The sequence below is a fragment of the Anabrus simplex genome, chromosome X (assembly GCF_040414725.1).
Source record: "Anabrus simplex isolate iqAnaSimp1 chromosome X, ASM4041472v1, whole genome shotgun sequence".
Lineage (NCBI taxonomy): Eukaryota > Metazoa > Arthropoda > Insecta > Orthoptera > Tettigoniidae > Anabrus > Anabrus simplex.
In genome coordinates, this window is record NC_090279.1 from 177,235,453 (window position 1) to 177,254,168 (window position 18,716).

Genomic DNA, 18,716 nt, shown 5'->3' on the forward strand with positions numbered 1-18,716 from the left:
TTCTTTGTTTCAATTTTGATGTATATATCCCCCCCCCCTATATCCACAAACCCGGGTATATTTTTGCCCCCCCCCCCTCCCACTTCTAATTCCCAATCGCCGCTACTGTCAGAAGTGATCTGTCGCCGGAAGACCACCCTGTTATTTATGATGTCATCTGCGATGTTCAATCTCTGTAGACACCATCGTATCTCTTCCCGCTAACCGGTGGTGTGTTTTAATTTGGAAAATAAAATAGCGTATGTCTTTCAGTGCCGGGAGTGTCCGAGGACATGTTCGGCTCGCCAGATGCCGGTGTAGGTCTTTAGATTTGACACCCGTTGGCGACCTGCGCGTCGTGAGGAGGATGGAATGATGATGGAGACGACACCTACACCCAGCCTCCGTGCCAGCGAAATTAACCAATGATGGTTAAAATTCCCGACCCTACCGGGAATCGAACACGAGACCCCTGTGACCAAAGGCCAGCACGCTAACCATGTAGTCATGGAACCGGACTCCCCGAGTTCATTCTCTTCAGGTGATCATAAAAGGTTAACTTTAGTTTCTTCATAACAGTGGTGATTTTTTGACTCTCGCATACTGTTCTTTGTTTAACATCAGCGGAAGACAAAACTGTCGGGCACTTTCTTAGGACACAATATCTTTGTGGCAAACTTCCTTTCCTTTGTCTCAACCGACACTTCCGTTTTTGCTAGTGTTTCTGCAGCGTAAAGGTATGCCGGTCTGATTATTATTATTATTATTATTATTATTATTATTATTATTATTATTATCATCATCATCATCTGTTTACCCTCCAGGTTCGGCTTTTCCCTCGGACTCAGCGAGGGATCCCACCTCTACCGCCTCAAGGGCAGTGTCCTGGAGCTTCAGACTCTTGGTCGGGGGATACAACTGGGGAGAATGACCAGTACCTCGCCCAGGCGGCCTCAGCTGCTAAGCTGAACAGGGGCCTTGTGGAGGGATGGGAAGATTGGAAGGGATAGACAAGGAGGAGGGAAGGAAGCGGCTGTGGCCTTAAGTTAGGTACCATCCCGGCATTCGCCTGGAGGAGAAGTGGGAAACCACGGAAAACCACTTCCAGGATGGCTGAGGTGGGAATCGAACCCACCTCTACTCAGTTGACCTCACGAGGCTGAGTGGACCCCGTTCCAGCCCTCGTACCACTTTTCAAATTTCGTGGCAGAGCCGGGAATCGAACCCGGACCTCCGGGGGTGGCAGCTATATTATTATTATTATTATTATTATTATTATTATTATTATTATTATTATTATTCAATCAGTTTACTGTCCAGGGTTGGCTTTCCCTCGGACTTAGCAAGAGATCCTACCTCTACCGCCTCAAGGGCAGTGTCTTGGAGTGTGAGATATTTGGTCAGTGTTGAGACGGGGGAGGAGGACCAGTAACTCGCTCAGGTGGCCTCACCTGCTATGTTGAACAGCGATCTTGTGCGGGATGGGAAAATTGGAAGGGTTAGTTAAGGAAAAGGGAAGCAAGAGGCTGTGTCCTTAAGTTAGGTACTATCCCGGCATTTGCCTCGAGAAAAAGTAGGAAATCAGGGAAAACCACTTCAAGGATGGCTGAGGTGGAAATTGAACCCTCATCTACTCAGTTGATCTCCCAAGGCTGAGTAGACCCAATTCCCGACGTCGTACCACTTTTCAAGTTTCGTGGCAGAGCCGAGAATCGAACCCGACCCTCCGAGGGTGGCAGTTAACCACACTAACCACTACACCACAGAGCCGGACATAATTATTAATCACCCATTTTAAAAGTAAAAATGTGGACAAAAAAGTGTAGAGTGAAAGTTGTCGTAGGTATAAAGTATAAAGCGATTACATTAAGTTATTCCCCTGTACGGTCCATTTTTTATCTGGCGTACGGTTTTCGTGTCCTCTGTGGTTACCTCAATCTCAGGCCGCCTTTACCCCCAGGAATACTACTACTAACTACTAAACGTTTTCATTCCTCCCCTGAAGGGGGAGGCGGGCCTCTTAGACGGTGACGCCGTCTCTCAGGCCGGGAGATTTGTTACGGTGAGGGAGATGTGCGGAGAAGGCGAGGGGGTGGACGGCCGTAGCCTATACTACGAACTGTCCCGGCATTCGCCTTAGTGCAGGAGAATGGAAAACCACGCAAAACCATTCTCAGGACAGCCGACGGGTGGGGCCAAGAGTGAAGTCCGGCACTGTGCCCCAGGCCCGTCTCCCGAATGCAGAGGCGTAGAGCCACAGTAAAGCCGTCACCAACTTTCCTCTGCTCGGTTGGCCGGTCAAGGTACAGAGCTGTTGGAGCACGGGCAAGCCGTGACCTCTTAAGGGACGAAACCCAAGGGCCGAAACCCACTCTGCATCCATCGACGCCCCCTCCCCCAGGAATTAAATTGGTACTCACTTGTGGTGTAGGTGTTGGTGGTGGTGGTGGTAGAGCTGGTAGTAGTGATTATTGTTTTAAGAGGAAGTACAACTAGGCAACCATTATCTATATAACACTACTCAGAGAAGGCCGTGAACATGAAAAACACCCTAGGCCTCGAATGCCCTAATAGCGTCGGGAGGTCGGATATGATAGATGAAAGTGAGGAGCCTGGTACAAGTAAGTGGTAGCAATGCCAGGACTCAGCTGTAGGCCCCGTGGTCGCCAACCCACGCTCCCGAAGTTGAGAGCCCCTGGAGGCCCTTTTAGTCGCCTCTTACGACAGGCAGAGAAACCGAGGGTGTTATTCTACCGCCCCCACCCACAGGGGATATGGTGTAGACGGAGCTAAGCTTAGGGGTCAGGCACCCCTCCAAAACTGGAAATCTCGTTTCTTAAATTTTTCGACTTCCTGGTGGGGAATCGAACCCACGTTCGTCCGAGTAAACCGAGCAAGCCTCGGCTAGTCGCTATATCAACGTGTATAAAACAATAATTATCATCTCCAATACCATCTGTTGTTTTGTACTTTAAAATTCGAGAGACAGTCGGGCTAGTATGCTCTGAAGCGGCAGTTGACCTGAGGAAACAAAATGAAAGGTGACCACAATAATTGTAACATAAAAAGTATCTTCGCACGCTTCCTGTCCAAATTAGGGCATCTAGTTGAAATTTTAAACCTGTTATTAATGTGTCCCCATACAGCAGTGTTGAAATATGGTTTAGAACACGATTGATTTATTATGATTAATACAGGCTGCTCCAGTTTGAATGCTTTTGTTTTCTTCCTTTTTCCATACGAGTGTGGATAAAAAGTTCGTGATATGACCGCCGGGTTGCGCTTGTGTTGTTTCTCTCCAAGAACCATTCGTGTTTTCCCTCCCCTCTACGCCTGTCAAAGCCACCTACACGCTGCCGGCCCACTAGCGCTGTCAAGGCCCGCCAGCAACAGCAGTTGTAAGCCAGCAGGCTGTTGGCAAGCACGGCCGTCTGAAGCCGCTTTAGGGAACTTCTTTAACACGCGGCGTGGAAGTACGCGCGCGAAAGCAAAGAAACATCGTGTGGAGCACTGCATAACATTTGCTGTCAATAAAACAGAGCCATTTGTTTTGCAAAGCAGTGTTTTCTTGCGATCGTTTGTTGCGGATTTTTTTCTCCTTCTTTCGGTTTGTGTCGTTCTAGTGTTTTTGTTTTTAAAAGTGATCTCCATAAAGATCCGTGATCAATTTATTGTAATTGCTGCATTCCGTGTGCCAGGCTATAAAGACTGCTCGAGTTTGATGTAAAAGTTGTTAATTTGTGTTTCTTGAACCAAGTTCTTGTTGTGTATTTTTAAAAGTTGAAATAGTGTTTTTTTTTGAAACGTCTACAACTGCTGAAGCTGAAAAAGGAAGACGAGACACCATGGCAACTATAGAAAGTGAGTGTCATAATTAATTTCTGCATGAAGTAATTTATTTACGAATATCACTGGTTAATATTAAATCTATTTTACTAACCAATCAATAGTTGAATGAATAACCTATAATCCTCGCACAGAGGTTATAATTGTAATGTGTTACCTAGCATTTATATAAATGATCGTAGATTGGGAACAGGTGTGGAGAAAATAGCCGTCAGTCACTCACCTTTTACCACTCCAATTAGATTTAACAATCTGCCAGTGAAATGCCGGCCGCGACCTTTATGGATCAGCATGAATTCAGGTGCGAATGAAAACATGAGACCCAAGCTGTATGTAAATACAGTGTCGTAGGTTGAATGGAGGGAGAATACACACCCGGCCTTGGACCCATGCCGCTCTTTCTTCAAGGCCATAGTAAAAATTACATCACACATAAGCATACACACGCGCAAAATATAACATCATACTGTAATCACACTCTTTATACGTTTAAACATATTATATATAAAACATAAATTAAACAAAACTACATACATGACCGACAGAGGAGCGCCAGGAACGCACCGGTATCGGTACCCCACGCACCATCCATCTCCCAGGAGGTGGGTGACACACACAGATCACCAGGGTCATGGTAAAATATATTTTTTACTTTTTTGTTCTCTAAGTTTCTTTAAAGGTTGAGCGTTCGCCTTTTAATTCTTTATTTCCCTTTCTTCCAAAAACCCTGCTTATTATGTGCTTGCACAGCCACGCAAATAAGCTGATGAGATTTGAACTTTCTCAAAACTTTGATGATGTTGTGATTTACAAGCACACCTCGATGGCGGTAATCATCTCTTTGTTTTATGTATTTATTTATTTTGAGTGAAAACAAGTTAAAATTGAACCGCGACGAAAGAAAGACACTTTAAAATCATGCATACCGACCAAGTGACTGATCGGTTTACATCACATAGCTGTCAGCTTGCATTCGGGAGTAAGTAGGTTCCACGAACCTACTACGCTGGCGTAGCAGGGGGGGAGGTGATACTCCCACGTGGCGCATTCCAGGTGGCGGATACAGGGGTCCTAACCGGCTTGCCGGCGGACTTGAGGGAAATAAAATACCTCTCGCGGACCAAACACACTACCCCCTACGGGTGGGGGACGCACATGTAGAATATACCCGCAGTATCCCCTGCCTGTCGTAAGAGGCGACTAAAAGGGGCGACCAAGGGATGATTGAATTAGGACCATGAAACTACTTTTGATTCGTACCATCATGCGGGGAACACCATGAGTTGCCTGTACTTGCGAGTAGTACCACTAAATTAGGTACGAAATAGGTTTGTGATTAGTTGCAGTAAAAAGCCTGGCCTGGTGGTTTCCAGTACCCGTGCGTCGTACCCATGTGAGGAACACCACGGGTCTGGGCGTAGCCTGTGAGTTGTACCGCTATATAAGCGGCACCGTGGGTCAGCGTTGCCTGTGTTTGGTACCCACTATGTGAGGAACACCACGGGAATACCGGCGCCCGTGACTAGTACACCTAGGTGAGGAACCTTACCGGTTTGCGTTGGCTATGAGTGGCGCCATTGTGTGAGAAACACCATAGGTCTACGTTCCCTGTACGAATTGCAATACTTTTGAGTAGTACCATCTTGTGTGGAACACCGTGAGTCTTCGATATTTTGATTAGTACCCCAAAATGACAAATACCATGGTTCTACTTTACTCGCGACATGTACCATTCTGTGGGGCCTTAAACGTGGATTTAGTACCCCTTCAGACATCAAGCATCATTATGTTTTATAAGTGGTCCCTTGGTCAGCAATACTCTAATTAACTACCTTCTTTTTGAGTCTGATCCACTGTTTTTTGTTTGTTTGTTTTTTGTTTTTGGTTGGGTTCATGTCCATCTATTCATTCTTCATGACATTTTTTATTTTATTTTGGTCAGTGGATGAATTTGAACTTTTTGATATTTCATTTCGTACCATTAGGGGCCGATGACCTCGATGTTAGGCCCCTTTAAACAACAAGCATCATCATCAGTAAGTGGGTTAGAATCCCACTGTCGGCAGCCTTAAAGACCCTGGTTTACGACTTTCATGTTGGTGCTGTACCATAATTAAGGCCACGGTCGCTTCCGTCACATTCCTACTCCTTTACTATTCCATCGTCGCCATAAGATCTATCTGTGCCGGTGCGACGTAAAGCCAATATGGGTTTAACCGCGGATTTTCCTTTTGTTTATTTTGTGACTAGAAGGGTTTGTGAAAGACTTGTTTATTACCAATTCCTCAAAAATCATGAGACATAATATTCGAAATCAAAATTCTTTTTTGATAATGACTTCTGCAATTAGACATCGAGAACGTAGATTTGGTGGAATATGTTTTTTTAAACATTTCGGGATTGATTGAACGTTACTCTAATTGAACTTCCTTCGGCTTGATATATTTCAGGACTTGTTCCTCTTGAAGCAAGACAAGTTATCTTTATTTTTCGTGTTTTGAGAAAACATTCTTCTTCTTCTTCTTCTTCTTAATCTGTTTACCCTCCAGGGTCGACTTTTTCCCTCGGGCTCAGCGAGGGACCCCACCTCTACCGCCTCAAGGGCAGTGTCCTGGAGTTTCAGACTCTGGGTCGGAGATTCAACTGGGGAGGATGACCAGTACCTCGCCCAGGCGGCCTCACCTGCTATGCTGAACAGGGGCCTTGCGAGGGGATGGGAAGATTGGAAGGGATAGACAAGGAAGAGGGAAGGAAGCGGCCGTGGCCTTAAGTTAGGTACCATCCCGGCATTTGCCTGGAGGAGAAGTGGGAAACCACGGAAAACCACTTCCAGGATGGCTGAGGTGGGAATCGAACCACCTCTACTCAGATGACCTTCCGAGGCTGAGGGGACCCCGTTCCAGCCCTCGTACCACTTTTCAAATTTCGTGGCAGAGCCGGGAATCGAACCCGGGCCTCCGGGGATGGCAGCTAATCATGCTAACGACTACACCACAGAGGCGGACGAGAAAACCTTAATCTATAAATGAAAATCCACAGCCTGTTTCTAGTCATTCGACCGGGTTAGGAATGGAATGAGTGAAGCCGCCATCTAGCAGCGAGGATATGAATTGTGCCGGCTGCCGAAGCCTCTCACACTCCTCTGGGACAATGACTGATGAATGACAGATGAAATGAAATGATATTGGAGAGTGTTGCTGGAATGAATTATAAGGAAAACCGGAGTACCCGGAGGAAAACCTGTCTTGCCTCCGCTTTGTCCAGCACAAATCTCACATGGAGTGACCGGAATTTGAACCACGAAACCCAGCGGTGAGAGGCCGGCGCGCTGCCGCCTGAGCCACGGAGGCTGCCTTAATTTATAATAATAATAATAATAATAATAATAATAATAATAATAATGTTGTTTCAGTCATCGGTCTGTAAATTACCGAGCGAGTGGTTGCGTAGTTTGAGTCAAGCAGCTGTCAGTTTGCATTCGGAAGATAGTGGGCTCGAACCCCACTGTCGGCAGTCCTGAGGATAGTTTTTCCGTGGATTCCCATTTTCACACCAGACCAATGCTAGGGCTCTACCTTAATTAAGGTGACGGCCTCTTCCTTCCCACTCCTAGCCCTTTCCTATCCCATCGTCGCCATAAGCTGTGTCGGTACGATGCAAAGCAAAATTGTAAAAAATACAAAACAAAAACTTTATTCAAAGCCATCCTTAGTTTACATCAAATGAAAATCCACAGCCTGTTCCCAGACATTAGACCGGGTCAGTAATGGAATGAATGAAGCCCCCATCTAGCAGCGAGGGTAGGATTTGTGCCGGTTGCCGAAGCCTGTCGCTCTCCTCTGGGGCAATGATTAGCGACTAAGAGATGAAATGAAATGATAGTTGAGAGTGTTGCGGGAATGAATGATGACGGGGAAAACCGGAGTACCCGGAGAAAAACCTGTCCCGCCTCCGCTTTGTCTAGCACAAATCTCACATGGAGTGACCGAGATTTGAACCACTGAACCGGCACGCTGCAGCCTGAGCCACGGATGCTCCCCTTTATTTCGATATAAAGAATTTTGAGGTGCTGATCCGGATTGAAGAAATGACTGTTTTTTCTAAATAAGATATTTGACAAATTGCGGTTGTGTGGACTTTATTAATTTCAATGATCTAATATGTTCTTTCGTCCCGATTTTAAAATGTCTTCCTCTATTACGGGTGTACTGCAGGTATGTCAGTTGCCTTGACAATGAAAACGCAATGTAATCGAAACGTCTGTAAACTGTACGAAGTGCGCAGAAAACAACAACACGGTTGAAGAAATAAATAACTCAACACATATAAAATACTGAAGTGCAATGCCGGGTTAAACAGTATAAGGGCCTAGAGTCGGTTGAGTCCCCTTGACAAAGACCTCCTACCCAGTATTTAATTTTTTCTTCTTCTTCTTCTCCTTTCATATTCCGTTTACCCGTCAGGTTTGGCTTTTCTCTCGGACTTGGCGAGGGATCCCACTCTATCGCCTCAAGGGCAGTATCCTGAATCGTAACAAATTTGCTCTGGGATACAACTGGGTAGGAGGACCAGTACCCAGTCCAGGCGGCCTCACCTGCTATGCTAAACAGAGGCCTTGTGAGGGCTGGGCAAGGAAGCGGCCGTGGCATTAGGTTAGGTACCATCCCAGCATTTGCATTAGGAGAGCCACGGAAAACCACTTGGAGGATTCTAAGGAGGGAAATGAACCCCCTCCCCCCCCCCCCGCTCCACTCAGTTGGCCTCCCGAGGCTGAGTGGACCCCTTTCCTGCCCTCGTACCACTTTTCAAATGTCATGGCAGAGCTGGGAATCGAACGTTGGTCTCCGGAGGCGGCAACTAATCACTCTAACCACCGCACCACAGAGGTGGACGAGGAAGACAGTATTACAAAATATTAAGATGGTTAAGCAATATATCCCCCTGCGGGTGGGGATGGTAGAATGATATCCACGGTATCCTCTGCCTGTCGTAAAAGGCAACTAAAAGAGGCCCTAGGGGCTCTTAACGTGGGAATGTGAGTTGGCGACCACGGGACCCTTAACTGAGTCCTGGCATTGCTTCCACTTCCTTGTGCCAGGCTCCTCACTTTCATCTATTGTATCCGACTCTTTTCCGACCCCGACGCTATTACGTACGGAGGCCTAGGGATACTTTCATTTTCACGTTCTTCGTCGCCCTTGTCTTTCTTAGGCCGATATCTTCATTTTTCGAACTCTCGGATCCCTTCCATTTTTTCTCTCCGATTAGTGCTAATAGACGATGGTTGCCTAGTTGTAATTCGTCGTAAGACAATAATCATTACCACTACTTAAGCAATAGAATACGGCACTAGAAAACAGAAAAGAACATCTTAAATGTAAACTGTCACTTTAAACATTCTCTTTCTTTCTTGACATTTTTGTAATGAAATGATTCTGATTATTTTGAAAGGATACCGGGCGAGTTGGCCGTGCGGTTAGGAGCGCGCGGCTGTGAGCTTGCATCCGGGAGATAGTGGCTTCGAATCCCACTGTCGGCAGCCCTGAAGATGGTTTTCCATGGTTTCCCATATTTTTTTGCTAGTGGCTTTACGTCGTACCGACACAGATAGGTCTTATGGCGACAATGGGATAGGAAAGGCCTAGGAGTTGGAAGGAAGCGGTCTTTGCGTCGTGTGAAAATGGGAAATCACGGAAAACGATCTTCAGGGCTGCCGACAGTGGGATTCGAACTCACTATCTCCCGGATGCAAGCTCACAGCCACGCGCTCCTAACCACACGGCCAACTCGCCCGATGTTTCCAATTTTCACACCAGGCAAATGCTGGGGCTGTACCTTAATTAAGGCCATGGCCGCTTCCTTCCAACGCCTAGAACTTTCCTTTCCCATCGGCGCCATAAGACCTATCTGTGTCGGTGCGACGTAAAGACACTAGCAAAAAAAAAAAAAAAAAATATATATATATATTGAAAGGTTTTTTGGAGGAGAGGAGGGGGCAAGGTGTCATATTCAGTAGAAATAATTGGAATAGAATTTAGTCGTTCTTGTAACACTGAAGTTCAATGATAACCCTTAAGTAGTTTGAATTGAAAGATGTCCTTTCAGCAGAAGAATTTGTTTCCTATAAATCCTCAATACTGTCCTGACATTTGAAAATACTGATTGCATTTTGTTTTAGAAAATAGGTTGTACGACACCGAAGGAAATTCGGACAGTGGTCACTAGAGACATTCTTATGCATCAACTATGGTAACTTCTGTATCAAAGATAAGTGTTATTCGCATGACAAACATTATTTTAAAGGAGCTCAGCTCGCCATTATAATTTAGAAACTACTCACAAATTTGTTCGTTAACTCATCTCCAGATCACATAGTCGCTGTTATGGGGTCTAAATTTGACCTGCTGTCTTGGGGCCCCTTGCAGTGCCTAATCGGTAATCCGGCACTCCACAAGTGTGTAAAAAAAATAAGCAAGAAACATGTGTAAATGAACAGACTTCTTTTCCTGACCACACTGTGATGTATAAATTGTCTAGTTCCACCGATTAGCTTACTTCTGATGCCCGATTTTCCTTTGTTAGTATCTTGTATTGACATCAAACCTTCATTCTTTAACTCTGTCGAAGGTGAATTTAGCACTTGACCGGCTGCCTACCTGCGAACTGTCAGTTAATGACTTAATAATATTTAGGATTGAACATAAAGTGCATTTATTTCTGATTCTCCCATTTGGAGGCTGCCAAAAAGACAAGCCTACATAAAAGGTTGATTATAGCCTACTAATTACTTAATAAAATATGTATCAGTCGATAATGTTTATATAGAACAGGCAGTAAAGGAAATCAAAGAGGAATTTGGGAAGGGAATCAAAATCCAAGGAGAGGAAATCAAAACCCTGAAAATTGTTGATGATATTTTATCTGAGACTGCAGAAGATCTGGAGAAATCGCTGAATGGTATGGACAGAGTCTTGGGTAAGGAGTACAAGATGAATATAAATAAGGCCAAAACAAAAGTAATGGTGTGCAGCTGAACGAAATCAGGTGATGCAGGAAATATTAAATAAGGAAATGAGGTCTTAAAGGAAGTAGATGAATATTGTTACTCGGGTAGTAAAATAACTAACGATGGCAGAAGTAAGGAAAACATCAAATCCTGGCTGGCACAAGCAAAGAAGGCCTTTGTTAAGAAAACGAATTTACTCACTTCGAACATTGATATTGGAATTAGAAAGTTGTTTTTGAAGACTTTCATCTGGAGTGTGTAGCGCCACGAATTATGAATGAAGAGAGACTGAATCAAATTGGTGAGAGGAGATCGATTCGGCTAAATTTGATGAGAAGAAGAGAGAGAATTATAGGACACATCTTAAGACACCCAGGATTGTGCAGTTGGTTTCTGAAGGAAGTGTAGGCGGTAAGAACGGTAGGGGCCCACCAAGGTATGGATATAACAAGCAGATTAGAGCAGATGTAGGAGTGAATAGTTACGTAGAAATGAAAACGTTAGCACAGGATAGAGTGGCATAGAGGGCTGCATCAAACCAGTCTATGGACTGATGACTCAAACAACAACAACAACAACAACAACAACAACAACAACAACAACAACAACAACAACAACAACAACAACAACAACAACAACAACAACAACAACAACAACAACAACAACAACAACAACAACAACAACAACAACAACAACAACAACAACAACAACAACAACAACAACAACAACAACAACAACAACAATAACAACAATATTTAGGATAAAACAATCCATACCATTTGAAAGAAAGAAAAGTATTCCGGGTGTATTACGGCCGTATTATATGCGATTGCAGAATATTACAATTACAATTACAAATAGGGGTGATAACAGTCCTCCAGGGTGGAGTTTTATCACAGTTGGAGTGCTTCAGTGTGGTGCATGTTCTCCACGAGAATTTATCACAGCTTGGCACCTACGAGGCATGCTCCGTATAAGTAGACGGAGGTCACGTTGCGGTATCAGGTCCCATTCTTCAATGAGAGCTTGTTCGAGGTCTTGGAGAATCTGCGGTTGAACAGGACGCCCACGAACACTTCTGTCAAGCCTATCCCACACATACTCGATGGGATTAAGGTAGGGACTCACTGCTGGCCATTCGATCTCTTGAATGTCCAATTCTCGCAAGAGAGCTCTGGTGTTGCGCGTTACATGAGCCCTGGCATTGTCGTGCATGAGTACGAATTCAGGGCCAACACTGTATGCAGCAACCAACACATGCTGTAGCAGTATCTGCTCGAGGTACCCCGCAGCGGTAAGATTACCACGTATGATAAGATCCGTACGGCCATCAATACTGATGCTACCCCACACCATCACAGAACTTTGTCCGAATCGGTCGTCTTCCTGGACAATATTTGGCATGAACTGCTCACCACGGCGTCTCCAACCACGTTGACGTCCATCACGCTGTGTCAGGGGAAATCTGGACTCGTCTGTGAACAACACAAGTCTCCGTTGGCGAAGTTGCCAGTTGTCGTGGGTACGAGCAAACAGAGGGCGAGCTGCGCGATGTTGCTGCGTTGAACGGGGCACTCGAACAAGACGTCTGGGTCGTAAGGACACTTCTCTTAACCTGATCCTTACTGTATGGTCAGACGCCGTGATTCCAGTGACCCTGCTGAGGTCTTGCTGCAGTTCTCTGGCAGTTGCTGAACGACGTCGCAACGCACAGATGGTCGGATATTTGTCATCCTGTGGGGTAGTCATGCGTCTACGACCTTGTCCAACCCTCCTTGTGAACTGGCCTGTCTCATTGTAGCGATTCCACAAGCGGTGAATAATTGACGTAGGGACATTGTGATCCACAGCAACACGACGAAAAGTCCATCCTTCCTGGATCAAAGTGACGGCCCTTGCGACTTGAACCTCGTTAAGATGTCACATGGGATGTGCTGGTTGACGTACAACGTACTCAAATGACCGCAGTAGTCTGTGTACCTCACAACGACACACGGACGCACCGCCATTCACTTTGATTTGAAGGGTCACCTGACAGTTTAATGCATGGCTACGCATACAGATGGAGTGTAACTTCGATTTAACATACCCTGACTAGCTAAGGTCTCAAGGTATGCTCTACGACCATTGGAACCCCATCTACCAAATTAACGCTCACATACCAGACGTTACAAAACATGTTCCCCTATTTTTTAAAAACTGTTTATATCGTATTTCTTCTTGTATACATCATGTGGTTGAGTGGATGATGCCTCAGTTATAATTATGGGGTGTATTATGAACCCTTTATTTGAGCCCGGTGGTATAGCTATCATGTCAATCCGGCGGCTTGATCCAGCCTGAACCGAGCTCGATAGCTGCAGTCGCTTTAGTGCGGCCAGTATCCAGTATTCGGGAGATAGTAGGTTCGAACCCCACTGTCGGCAGCCCGTGGTTTCCCATTTTCACACCAGGCAAATGCTAGGGATGTACCTTAATTAAGGCCACGGCCGATTCCTTCCCACTCCTAGCCCTTTCCTGTCCCGTCGTCGCCATAAAACCTATCTGTGTCGGTACGACGTAAAGCAAAAAAAAAAAAAAAAGTTCCAGCCTGAGACAATCCATGTACTTCCTCGTAGACTGTATAATACTTTCCTCTTAGGGCTTCAGCAGACATAGATCTTATACGATGGTGTCGTGAATTCCGTACTGTGTCATTAAATGGACAGGAGCCCAAATCGTGACCAAGTGTTCCAATCTCACTGCCAACTGCAAAAAGACAATGTTGTGAGATGGACAGCTGGCACTGTTATGATGATGATGATGATGATGATGATGAACGGGGTAAAAATTAAAAGACGTATGGCTTTTACTACCGGGAGTGTCCGAGGAAAAGTTCTGCTCGCCAGGTGCAGGTCTTTTTATTTGATGCCTGTAGGGACCTGTGCGTCGTGATGGGGGTGAAATGATGATGAATACGACACATACAACCAGCCCCCGTGCCAGCGAAATTAACCAATGATGGTTAAAGTTCCCGACCCTGCCAGGAATCGAACCCGGGACCCCTGTGACCAAAGGCCAGCACGCTAACCATTTAGTCATGGAGCCGGACATGAACGGGGTTAAAAGTCAGGTCGTGAATTTCACAAATAGGAAAACGTACTCTGTTTTAATTACTGCGTTGATGGGGTGAAAGTTCCTTATGGGGATCAATGTAAGTACCTAGGTGTTAATATAAGGAAAGCTGTTCATTGGGGTGATCACATAGATGGGATTGCAAATAAAGGGTACAGATCTCTCCACATGGTTATGAGGGTATTTAGTGGTTGTAGTAAAGATTTAAAGGATAGGGCATATACGTCCCTGGTAAGACCCCAACTAGAGTATGGCTCCAATGTATGGGACCCTCACCAGGATTACTTGATTCAAAAACTGGGATTTTTTTTTTTAAAGCGGCTCGATTTGTTCTGGGTGAATTCCGACAGACGAGTAGCGTTACTAAAATGTTACAAAGCCTGGGCTGGGACAACTTGCGCTTAGGCCTACAGGCAGAGGAGTTAGGGATTGGAATAATTTGCCAGGGGAGATGTTCAAGTAAATTGTTAAATTCTTTGCAATTATTAGAAAAGACTAGGTAAACAAGAGATAGGGAATCTGCCACCTGATCGACTGCGTAAATACATATCAGTGGTGATTGATTGACTGATGGGGTGAATGCAATTAGTTTACCGTTGGCGAGATCAGAGAGACGTACAGATATACCGTTATAATCAATGAAACGTTAGCGAAACTCTTTGGTGATTGTTGTAATCTTTTAATAGCATCAGTAGTGGTATAATATTTCCTCTCGGAAATGGCTGATGACCCGTTCAATTTTACTTCGCCATAACGTCGGTGATTTAGAAGGTCGATATCGATTCAGTTTTTGAATAATTAATTTGTTGAGACATAATGATAGACCACCTGGCGGTGGTGCTATAAAATAGCTGCTTATCATGAGAACATGGATGAAACCGCCTTTTTACTGAATTGTAATTAATTCCCGTATTGGCATACCAATTATTTTGTTCAATTAATCCTCCATTATTTTAAAAATTTGTTTTCCAAAAAATAAAGGCAAATAGCTTACCCCGTAAGTTCTTTTTTTTTTTTTTTTTTTGTTATTTGCTTTACGTCGCACCGACACAGATATGTCTTATGGCGACGATGGAATAGGAAAGGTCTGAGAAGTGGAAGGAAGCGGCCGTGGCCTTAATTAAGGTACAGCCCCGGCATTTGCCTGGTGTCAAAATGGGAAACCACGGAAAACCATCTTCAGGGCTGCCGACAGTGGGGCTCGAACCCACCATCTCCCGATTACCGGATACTGGCGCACTTAAGCGACTGCAGCTATCGAGCTCGGTCCCGTAAGTTCTAATAAAGGTTATAAATCATAATGAACCTAAAAAATTAGATAATATAAATATCTTCAACGACAATAAACCATAAAATAAAGAAAATTTAGAAATCCCATATCCTAATCAACCCCCCAATACTCTAACAACTAATGCTAGTATTTTTGAAGTATTTGCTAAACAAATCATAGAAGGTGACGGAAAGATAACTCAACTTAATATATTCCCCCCCCCCCCTAAAACTGCTATTATAACCAACACTAATATTCTTTTTGTCCGCCTCTGTGGTGTAGTGGTTAGCGTCATTAGCTGCCACTCCCGGAGGTCCGGGTTTGATTCCCGGCTCTGCCACGAAATTTGAAAAGTGGTACGAAGGTTGGAACGGAGTCCACTCAGCCTCGGGAGGTCAAGTGAGTAGAGGTGGGTTCGATTCCCACCTCAGCCATCCTGGAAGTGGTTTTCCGTGGTTTCCAACTTCTCCTCCAGGCAAATGCCGGGATGGTACCTAACTTAAGGCCACGGCCGCTTCCTTCCCTCTTCCTTGCCTGTCCCATCTAATCTTCCCATCCCTCCATAAGGCCCCTGTTCAGCATAGCAGGCGAGGCCGCCTGGGCGAAGTACTGGTCATCCTCCCCAGTTGTATCCCCCGACCCAAAGGCGGTAGAGGTGGGATCCCTCGCTGAGTCCGAGGAAAAAACCGACCCTGGAGGGAAAACAGATTAGGACGACGACGACGACTAATATTCTTTTTAATATAATCCACAAGACAAGACAATAAGATAAAACATGATTACTTGCCTGATCTCCGCCACAGGCTTTGGACTGGCAAAATATTCACATGTTTGTCCAACCCTTGTCTCGTTTCCCTACGGGGTCGGGTATGAGGTGGGATGAATCTGTCGTGGCGGGTTTTTTATGACCGGATGCCCTTCCTGACGTCAACCTCATCAGAGGAGTTAATGAGATTAAATGAATGATGTGATATATGATAGTAGGGAGAGGGTGAAACCCGGTGCCGGCACATAGCCTACTCCTGTCGAATAGCACCAAGGGGTATGCTCAAGGCTTAACGTCTCCATCCGACGGACGAATCACCATCAACAGCGTCATATGCCCTCACTCCATTTGAGCACTGTGGAGAGGTTTGGAATTTAATCCAGGCTTTGGCCACGCAATCTAGTGATTAGAAATTGTATACCACCACCTCCCCTACCCTGCCGGCCAACATTCTGATGGTGAAAATGTTTTCGACCAACGGGAATCGAACCGGCTAACCTCGGAGTCAGACCGTTTAGACTTTAGCACTTTAACGATCACCGCCACCAGGCGGGCTTGGCAAAATATTCATATATAGTTCATTATAATTTTGCCTCTGCCTGCTGTCATTTCTTGATGGATACAGTACTTTTGCGTCCATCTCTTGGCACAGGCGAGAGTAAAGTGTAGCTTCCACCGAAGTCCCAGTCAACATCCATGGCTGTGACAATATGGAACTTGCTGGGGTATGGGTAGTGCTGAGTAATGACATTCAGAGCATGACTAGTGCATCTGAGTGTTATGAAAGGTGCTGCTCATAGGGTCAGTCGTGCTACAATAGTACTTTCTGACCCAGTGAGGAAAGCAATGGCAAACTACCTCACGCCTCATCTTGCCAAGAACGCCTCATTTTTGGTGCTGCCATTGGTTTTTTGGGTTTCCTTATAACCGCATAACCTTTGGTGGTGCTATTTGAGGATCCAACCACCCTCTGGGCTGATGACCTAACAGACACACAGAATTTTGTCTTTGGTTATGCTCTCGTCCTTTTTAGTTTTTAGTTTTTTTAAATTATCTTTCTGTTGAAATGAAATGAAACCTACAGCCTGCTTCTTGTCATTCGACCGGATCAGGAATGGAACGAATGAAGCCCCATCTAGTGGGGAGGATAGGAATTTTGCCTGTCGCACTCCTCTGCGGCAATGATTAATGAATGACAAATGAAATGATATTGGAGAGCGTTGCTGCTATGAAGCTTGACAGGGAAAACCGGAATACCCGGAGAAAAACCTGTCCCGCCTCCACTTAGTCCAGCACAAATCTCACATGGACTGACCGGGATTTGAACCACGGAACCCAGCAGTGAGAGGCTTGAGCCACGTAGGTTCTTTATTTTGGTGTGTTATTGGTGTATTTTAAAAAATCCAAGCGTGGAGCAAGTTCATCATGGGAAGATTCATTGCAAGCTCTGGGAATATGAGAGAGTTCTGAAGCAAGATCACAGGTTTCCATTTACTTCAGACCACTTAATTATTCATACAGTTGGCTCACTTGGGAAGGAATTCCCATCTTACGTTTTATATCAGTCATCTGACATCAAGTGGTGTGGGGATTGTCCAGGCGTAAATGTTTGGGAATTACGCGAAAACCCTTCGCAGGTGAACTAGGTGCTATGAGATTTCCAGAAAAATAAATTCGTGTCCCTGGTAAGAAATGTCCGGACACTTTCGAAGGTATGCTTGAGTTTTATAATTTAATGTTTACGTACCTTAGCATGCAAGATTATAATTATATTCTATATGGTGTCTTTAATTATTCAACAAAAGATTAGCATCTTTTTCTCTTGTATTTGTGCCCTGATTATGACTTTGAATAAAGTCGAAACTTAAGTCCCTGGATTAGATTAATTTGTGGTACAAGCTACATCTACAAAGTAATAATGATAATAATAATAATAATAATAATAATAATAATAATAATAATAATAATAATAATAATAAAATAATAATGTTATTTGCTTTACGTCCCACTAACTACTCTTTAACGGTTTTCGGAGACGCCAAGGTGCCGGAATTTAATCCCGCAGGAGTTCTTTTACGTGCCAGTAAACCTACCGACACGAGGCTGATGTATTTGAGCACCTTCAAATACCACCGGACTTAGCCAGGATCGAACCTGCCAAGTTGGGGTCAGAAGGCCAGCGCCTCAACCGTCTGAGCCACTCAGCCCGGCTACAAAGTACCATAATATGTCATGAATTTTACGGATTTCTGAGATACCGAAATTTGGTCTTTCAGGAGCTCTTTTACATGGCATTAACTGACGTGAGGCTGACATATGAGAGCACCTTCAAATACTACTGCACTAACCTAGAATCGAACCCACCAACCTGGGCTCAGAAGGTCAGCGCTTTACCATCCCAGTCATTCAGCATGACTTTTGTTTTCCGAGAAGAATCCACGCTCCTGCTGACAAAGCAGAAGTCCAGGGCATCATTCCTCAATAATTCAGGCATTTTTTAGCGCAGACGATTTTGTATCTGGTACATTCACGGACATACTAAAGGGCCATTTTAGTGCAAAATTTAGGCCGTTTAGCGTTTCGTAAGACCAATAATAACTTAGTTGAAGAGACACTGAACGCAACATAACATTATTATTATTATTATTATTATTATTATTATTATTATTATTATTATTATTATTATTATTATTATTATTATTATTATTGATTTAACATGCAACAAAGTTAATGCA

At 44.6% G+C, this 18,716-nt stretch overlaps 1 protein-coding gene across 1 annotated transcript in view; it reads left to right on the forward strand.

Moving 5' to 3' along the window:
- The first annotated feature begins 3,389 nt into the window (after positions 1–3,389).
- LOC136885912 (calcium/calmodulin-dependent protein kinase kinase 1) overlaps positions 3,390–18,716 on the forward strand; it is an 890,523-nt gene continuing 875,196 nt past the window's right edge. Inside the window, exon 1 of the mRNA XM_067158603.2 lies at positions 3,390–3,840. Within this exon, the coding sequence (XP_067014704.2) occupies positions 3,825–3,840 (16 nt within the window). The 5' untranslated portion in view covers positions 3,390–3,824. The remainder of the gene's footprint in view (positions 3,841–18,716) is intronic.